This window comes from Notothenia coriiceps, unplaced genomic scaffold (genome assembly GCF_000735185.1).
Source record: "Notothenia coriiceps isolate Sejong01 unplaced genomic scaffold, NC01 NC01_scaffold00037246, whole genome shotgun sequence".
In the NCBI taxonomy this organism is placed as follows: Eukaryota; Metazoa; Chordata; class Actinopteri; order Perciformes; family Nototheniidae; genus Notothenia; species Notothenia coriiceps.
In genome coordinates this window covers 11,081,283-11,089,702 of record NW_011369947.1, presented here as the reverse complement: position 1 = coordinate 11,089,702, position 8,420 = coordinate 11,081,283, and the positions used below count along the sequence as shown (strand labels likewise).

General features: G+C 43.4%; 1 protein-coding gene across 1 annotated transcript; it reads right to left on the bottom strand.

Moving 5' to 3' along the window:
- Positions 1–2,434: 2,434 nt before the first annotated feature.
- Positions 2,435–7,512, bottom strand: LOC104966396 (single-minded homolog 1-A-like). The gene is made up of 4 exons (XM_010795583.1): positions 7,506–7,512; positions 7,213–7,397; positions 5,730–6,141; positions 2,435–4,612 (listed from the first exon to the last, which is right to left on the bottom strand). The coding sequence occupies exons 1-4, from the start codon at positions 7,510–7,512 to the stop codon at positions 3,897–3,899; spliced, it is 1,320 nt and encodes a 439-aa protein (XP_010793885.1). The 3' UTR covers positions 2,435–3,896.
- Between the last annotated feature and the right edge of the window lie 908 nt (positions 7,513–8,420).

Here is an 8,420-nt window from a genome sequence, read left to right as displayed (position 1 = left end):
ACCGCCTCTGCATACTTCATCCGTCTGCGCAAGACATGGTTTGATTCAGTGTAAAGTTGTTCACCGCACCCATTGGACTAAAGTCAGGCTGTTCAAAGTGTTTGACAATATAGATCCTTCTTGTGAAAAATTTCACTAAACACCTGCAAACCATTTGCATATGTTTTGGTCATGTACGTCTCTGCACAACTACTGGACTTCAATTTTCAGTACTTTGTCAGAGTAACTGGGACGCTTATAGAGCCTAATGCCATTACTGCAGTATTTGGCATCCCAAACCTGCCTTTGCCTAGGCTCAAAGCAGACCTTATAGCCTTTGCAACATTACTAGCAAGACGTCTTATTCTAACAAGATGGAAATCACCAACACCACCTTCCCACACTATGTGGATAAGGGACATTTTTAATAATTTGCAGCTTGAAAAAATCCGTTACACATTGAGAGGCTCCTCCGGGAAGTTCCGGAGTGTCTGGGGACCTTTCTTTGCCTATGCAGGGAGGATCACCTTCCCGGATATTCCGGAATAAGACCCAAATATGTATGTGTGTATGTATATACATAATATTTATATGTGAAACATTTTAAATGTATTTGTACTATTACCTGAAGAGAATGAGATTATGTGTTTGTTTGTGTTTTGTTGTATGACCAAGCCGACTGTTTTTTTTTTTGTCTTGTAATGTTTCATATGTTATGTGATCTGCACAACTGTAATGTGACACTGTCAATCACAACCGCTCTGTCATCTCTGTTTAATTTGTGTACGAAAATCAATAAACAAAGTTTATAAAAAAAGAAAAAAAAGAAATGGAAATCTGTACTTTGGTCTGGTGAGTCCAAATTAAGATTTTCGGTTCCAACCTCCGTGTCTTTGTGAGACGCAGAGAAGGTGAGCGGATGGTTTCTGCATGTGTGGTTCCCACCGTGCGGCATGGAGGAGGAACATGGTGTCACTGTTGGTGATTTATTCAGAATTCAAGGCACACTTCACCAGCATGGATACCAAAGGATTCTGCAGCGCCATGCCATCTCATCTGGTTGAGCTTATTGGGACCATCATTCGTTTTTCAACAGGACAATGAGCCCAAACACAGCTCCAGGCTATGTGAGGGCTATTTGACTAAGAAGGAAAGTGATGGAGAGCTGCGTCAGATGACCTGGCCTCCAAAATCACTGACCTCAACCCAATTGAGATGGTCTGGGATCAGTCGGACCGCAGAGTGAAGGGAAGGCAAAAGGGGGCTAAATCTAGACTAAAATATAAATCATATTCTGGATTTTTTAACACTTTTTTGTTTACTATTTAATTCCATATGTTTTCTTTTATAGATTTGATGTGTATTATTAATCAATAATGTACAAAATAATTAAAATAACTAAAAACCTTTCGAATGAGAAGGTGTGTCCAAACCAATCTCACTGTACATTTATACATTTTAGATGGGAATGATAGAGCCATTTATTTTTTCACAAATAAAGGCTGATATCTAGGCAACATTATGCTTCCCTAACACCTGAGCTCTCATCCTTGCTGTTGACATTGCTTCTTGCTTCCTGGCTGGTTTCTAAGCAACAGTGTTTGTTCCTAATGGGCAGAGTTACACCAGCCTCGTTGACAGTGAGTGAAAAAGCTGTTGGAGAGGACCGGAGCTGCTGAAGGAGCTAAAGTGAGGAATAACTGCAGGATGAGAGGCTTTCAGTGTGGAGGTAAAATGACTGAGGCCTGAGAGGATAAAGCAAACAGTGAACTTCCATCAGGCTGCTGAGCGGAGCGGTGACCTCCACACCCCCGCAGGTCCACAGGCTTAATTGGAGATTTCGCCGTATTGCTTTCAATCAGCGCTCTTTATTTGCCAGTGCAGCCACACGTCACCTGTGCAAATCTGAGTGTGCTGATAGCTAAAAAGAGATATCTGAAATTCATCAAATTGAATCATAACCAGAGTGCTCTAATGGAAATATATACAGCTCTTTTACAAAAAGGCAAGTGGGAATTTCCTGCTGATGAACGTGAAATGATTTTTAGTTACAAAAGGAACAACGTCTGTTTAAGAAATCATTGCATTGTGTGCATTCATTGGATGTCAAATGTTTTATTTAATATGAAATGTAAAATATACTCATGCATAAAATATGTTAGATGTGTGGTACATTAAAGTCTGTGTCATCAAAGCACGTGTGGTATGGATGTGAAACACATGAAATATTATTTGGGAATTGTGAGTTTATTCTTGAGTGTCTGATGTGTTTAATATCCAAAAACCACAAATGTGTGTATGTTCATTTGTCAATGATTCATGACATTTGTTTGACATACTGTCTGATGACATGTGATCGTGTGTGTCTGAACAGTCATGTTTGAATGATTCATTGAAAAAACATTGGACATAAAAACACAAGCCATCTCTGCAAAACCTTTTTTATTTTGTCCTCTTTTAAAATTTGCTTCAGTCAAAAACACACTCAATATAGAAGCAGACTGGATTTGATTGCAGCTATATTTCAAAATCATAAAGAATCATTTATTCAATAAATACAGTTTCTGCCCATGTGCTTAAATGTGGTGGGATTCTCCTTTCTGAGCATATTTACACCATAAATAACTGGATGGAGCACATTTCAGGCTGTGAACATTCAAAACAAAATCCAAACTTGTATAAATATAGGTTTATCTAAGGAGTGAAGAAATAAAGAAAAAAGATCCCAAGATGAAACTTAAATCCTGTTATATGAAGATTCCCACGTAACCATTATTAACAGTTGCTTCAGGGATCAGCGAGCTGCCTGAGCTGCCATTCCAACGGGTTACTTGCATATGGTCTTCTTACAATCACTCAAATAACATAATATGTCCCATGTCCTTGGATGATACTTTCCGGTTACAAAAACGAATGATATAGGACGTAATCATGTAATTATTGTCTTGCCAATCAGATATCAAATATCAAAGCATCAGACTTGCCCTTTAAAACCTTTCCAACAACACGTTCAGTATCCATGGCTTCCAGCATACAGTCATGAGAGTCATTACCGGTGTTTTCTGAACTGTATTTACCGACACGGAGAGATACCAAAACGGAGAGAAAAGAAACATCCATAGAATGGCTTTGCATATTTTTCGGTGAAGTTCAAATGATTCTTTATTTCAGGGCCAACCTGTGCTCTGCATCGCTGCATGAACACCAAACCCCCCTCCTCACAAAGACCCATCTCTTATAGTGCAAACGGTTACACGCACTGGGGCGGATGTTAAAGCACAACTCCAGACAATTTATACCCAGCCCTGTTTTCCATTTTCTTCCATCATACTGATCGGTTTTGACCAAAGTGTTGTTTTTTTTTGCAATAAGCTGACCAATGCGATGTCTTACTCCCCCCCCTCCTTTCAAACACAAGGGCTATTAGCTTCATTCCTTTTTTGCTATACTGTATACTGCTTCCCTTTCTGTTTGCCTGACAGCTGGCTCAGCATGGAGAAATGCTGCTCCAATATATTCAGATTGTTTACATCTACAGTTTACCTACATTTTTGAGACTGTCCACTCAGAAACAACAAGTGCTCTGGAACTATATATATGAAATACATCGTCCTTTTATTTGGAAGACTTGTTAAGACCTAAAGCGGCTTCATAATTGCATCCCTTACCATTCAAACCGGCGCTGCTGTAATTATGTGAATGTGCGGTTCAATCTTGTAAATAATGACATTACTATCTTTGAATGAGACATTTAGAAGTGGACTTGTTATCAATGCTTGGGGGGGAAGTATAGCAACAATGTAGCTCTATATAAAGCATCGGATTGCTGAGGGGGATCAGTATGATGGGAAATCAGGCTAACAGGATCCAGACTAAGGAAAGCTAACCAGCTCAGGCTCTGAGTCCCTCTGTCAGTGTTAGCTGCCATTGCTAATAATGACAGAGGTGCCTTTATGTCCGGGGGTCTGCTCTGCTGCCATACGGAGGTGAGGGGTCACATCGTAGTGGGGGGGGCCCGTGCTGGTGGAGGTGCAGTAGCCTCGCAGGCTCTCTGGGTCGTAGAGATGCTCCAGAGCGTAGCCTGTCAGGGAGTAGCTCTTATGCTTGTCCAAGTAGGGCCGAGGGTGGGTGTGGGAGGGGTAGAGGACGGGGGCCGAGGGGGGGGAGGAAGAGCACGGCCCCAACCGCCCGAACGGGTGGTGTAATGGCAGAGAGAGGGGGGACACGTCTGTCTGGAGGTAGTCTTTGGGCTTGTGGAGGCGCTCAGGACCTGGACTGCTGAGCCTGGACAGAGGGGCGGGACTAGGGGCAGGGCTGATCACCTGACTCAGACCTCGGCACACCACCGTCTGTAGTGGGAGGGGCCCTTGACTATACTCTGGAGTGAAGCATGGGCCGGGACCCTTGGGCAGCCCATTGGCCGGCCCCAGTGGGACCTCCTGAGGGCCCTTGCGCAGTCGACTTTCTTCTTCCTTGATCATCTGCTGCGTGGCTCGGATCAGGGTCTCGATCTTGCTGGGCTCCTGGGGGCTGCAGCGGTAGTGGTCAGCGTGGTACCGGTCCCCCGAGTCACTGGCGGAGCCCCCATCCGGAGAGCTCACCACGCTCTCCTCGTCCCAGTGGCCCCCCCGGCCTGCAGAGCACACAATGAGAACAGTCAGTTCAACAAAGTCCAGCAATTGTGTTTGTTGAGACACCACATCACATACAGTAACCGCTAACACACAGGCACGGCATGTAAAGGGTCTTATGGTGCACATCTCAGCAGGGCGGGATCATTCCTGCCCTTTCATTTCTGACTCTGTGTCTTCCATTTGGTGTGTTCCATTTTGTCCACCAATTTCTTTACGAAAGATGAGGATGGAAAACATATCAGCAAGTGTCGCCTAGCCACTCTGAAGAAGATTTGTTACAACCATACATTTGCAGAGCTCAACCTGTTGAATTCCCTGACCATTTCTGAATAGAGGTACATGGTCGCTGTCACTCTCACTTGAGTCAATCATACTTATTTTGTGTTTGAAATATTCAACTCCAAGTTGTTGAAGCACACCAGGAATGAGAAACTCCTTCTAGTAATCTCTTTCACTGTTGTTAGAAATGAGTTCTACTAATGTCATATTATTTGCAAACAATGCATCATCTACAAAGCTATTTCCCTGTATGAACACTAATACGTTTTAATTGCAACACTGGAGTAGAGACCAAAACCCAGGTACAGATTATTTTCCATACAGCTGTTGTAACATTTGTTATATTTGAGAACATGAACAGCTACAATGCAATCAGGTGGTTCTACATGTCATTATTACTTTCTAGTGCCTCTTGATGTATGTAGCAATTTGATCAACTAATAAATGCCAGCATATTAGCACACTGCTAAATAAATAAATAAATAAAAGTACTTAGCTTAACTTAGGGAGAGATTTCTTGTCAGTGTGCTAGATAGATTGGTAGCTAGCTTGCTAATGTTAGCTTACTAACTAACTAACTAACTAACTAACTAACTAACTAACTAACTAACTAACCTTAGTGTGTTTCTAAGAGGGTTAATGTTGACATGTTGTTTGACAGTGCTGAGAGTGCTCAGAGAACTAGAAAGGCAGTATGTGAAGGGGATGGATTTGAGGTCTCACATGAAGCACCACTGATCTATCAGAGGCTCTGAAATAAGAATATCCTCCCAGACTACTAGTTGTATGTTCAGTCTAAACTATGAAGGCTGCCAGGGTCCAGTCTCTGCTCCTCACCGTGGTGGCTGTGGATGGCCGTGATGTGCGGCACGCTGCTGTCATATCCTTCGGTGTTCTCCAGGGAGCTCTTGCTCAGCGGCAGGACAGACCGGGTGTTGCCCCACCACGCGTCCCGGCCAGGTGGGGGTGCTCCTAGAAAGTATCGTCCTGCCTCACATCGACCTCGCTCACAGCTCTGACCTTGACCCTGTGAGTGGAGGTGTGTGAAGCTGTCGCTGCTGTTGTGATGGTGCTCTTCAGACAGGCTGTAGCAGAGCGATCGGGGGTCAGAGAACTGTCTGTACACACAGGAGGCATCCAGACCCTCACTGTGCTCCAGCAGCTGGGGGGAGGCTGAGTCTGTGACGGGGCTGCTGCCCCACGGGCTCTCCTGGTCAGACTCTGAGCGCTCCATCTGGAAACTAGGATACTGCAGGGAGAATGTAGGGAGACAAGGAAATATTATACCAAGCCTTCAAATCAGGTGGCAGGTCTTCCATGTTTGAGATGCTTAGCAGACTGTTTGACACCACCTTTTTTTGTCATTGTTTAGGGATTATGTTTAGTATGGTACTCATTTCCATGTTAGAAAATGTTCTACCTCTACTGATTACCTGATGGGCATTGGTCTCCAGAAAATGCTCGGCTGTGTGGAACACCTGGCATAGTGGCCACAGTCTTTTTTTAATTGTGAGTCACATGACAAGCCCTGTTTCACCTATATTTTAATGTAGGTAACCACTGTGAAAGACATGGCTAAACAACAAAATAGAAAATGTAATGAGCATGAAAAAGTGAACTTATTATTAACATTCATCAGAGTTTACAATCAGCAGGAGTCAATGCTGTCACATGCTACGCCCCAAGCTCAGAAACCTTACAACTAGTTTGTCAAACAGCAGTGATGAGATATTGTCGTCATAGAAACAATGAACAAAGAGCCTTTCTGCCAGAAGGAAACCCTATGTGGACACAAGCCATACATATGAAGTTTGAGACCACAGTTCACATCACAGCATGAAATGATGTGTTTGAGGCATTAAGCAGAGGTGGGACAAGTACTCACATCTTGTACCTAAGTCAAAGTACAAGTACCAGAGTGTAATATTACTCTGTAACAAATGAAAGTCCTGCATCCAAAATGTTAGAAAAGTATTAGCATCTAAGTGTATTAAAAGCAAAGGTGCAGCTAGTTTGAATGACTTTGTATACTGCAGGGTAGCTTGTGGATTTGCTCCAGGTGGAACTAAAGTCTGATTTAACACTTGATTATATTTCACATCGTTCATCCACATCTGTAAAGTAACTAAAGGTATTACATACATGTAGGCGTAAAAGCACACCATTTACCTCTGAACTGTAGTGGGGTAGAGCTACAAACAAGTACAAAATTGAAATACTCAAATAAAGTAGTAAAGTACCTCAAAATGGTTCTTAAGTAGTCTTAAGTAAATCTACTTAGTTACTTTACACCTCTGGGTATATGCCATGTAATCCTCACCTGTGTGTAAGGGGAGAGCCTGGCTTTGGTCTTGGGCCGGGTCACTCTGCTCTTGGGGGTTCTGCAGGGCTCCGTCAGGCAGGCGGAGCTGCTGCTGCTGTAGGGGAAGGAGGCCTTGGACCTGGCCTGGTCCAGAGACAGCTGGAGCCCTTTATACTCCGTCTCCCTAAACACACAAGCATACACTCACAGTTAAATCCTTTGTGTTTTGCATTTCAGATTTATAAGCAGTCTTTGATTACACAAGGAGAGATCCCAGTCTCCTTGAAAGGCTGCTTATTAATTACACAAACAGCACATGTGTACCTGCGTGTTTGGTTTTTCTCGAAGTGCAAAAAAACCCATTAACATCTGCTGAGCATTGAGAGCCTGTGGGGAGATGTGTTTGTGCCATGTGGGGAGATGTGTTTGTGTGTGTGTGAAAGTGACTGCTGGGCGGGGGGGGTGCTAAGAGGGTTGGAACGGCTGTTGGGATGCTTGTTTTACCAGAAGGATTGCAGCACGGCCTTCAGCAAACACTCTACAGAGGGAAAGCTGTCCAATCAAATACACGGGGAGATTAAAGGCTATGTCTGGCTCAATCAGGCCCATAGGAGAAGCATGGATGTCTCACTAGTGGGAAATGGGAATGGATTTCTTGCTAAAGTGTTCTACAGATATCACAATGGATGATGATTCAAGTTGGAGAACAGAAAAACCTGGAAAGGGTTTACTTGAGACAAACATTGATCCATCTTCCGCTCACATCTCCTCTCTGTCTCGATCGTTCTCTACACAAACACTAATTCATACAAACATGCAGACACACTTCACAGGGTTTGCTTCAGTTTCACTTGGAGAGAGTCCTAAAATACCACTTTCATTAAATACTGCAACTCTAACTATGATTCTGGCAGGCAGACATTTTCTGATATGAATCATGTGGATTTGGCCGTCACTGTCACCAGATTTGAACCAAACTAGAAACATTTGTGGGAGATTTGGAGTGATCACCATCACCATCATCATCATCATCATCATCATCATCAAAACCTCAATATCTTCTGAGAGAAAAGATACCACATATTGGAAGAGTCTATGACAAAGACTCCTGAAGTGGTTCTGGAGCTTTGTCTCCTGTGGGGGAGAAAGTCCCTCTGGAGGAACACAGGGATTGGAGCCTTTGCAGACTCTGCATGCATACAAACCTAGAGCACACTACACAACAT

Excerpts from the sequence above, each read along its gene's own strand:
- LOC104966396 (XM_010795583.1), bottom strand. Across the intron at positions 6,142-7,212 it reads GGCTCTCCCCTTACACACAG|TATCCTAGTTTCCAGATGGA; the intron begins GTGAGGATTACA and ends TTCTCCCTGCAG. Across the intron at positions 4,613-5,729 it reads GGCCATCCACAGCCACCACG|GCCGGGGGGGCCACTGGGAC; the intron begins GTGAGGAGCAGA and ends TGTGCTCTGCAG.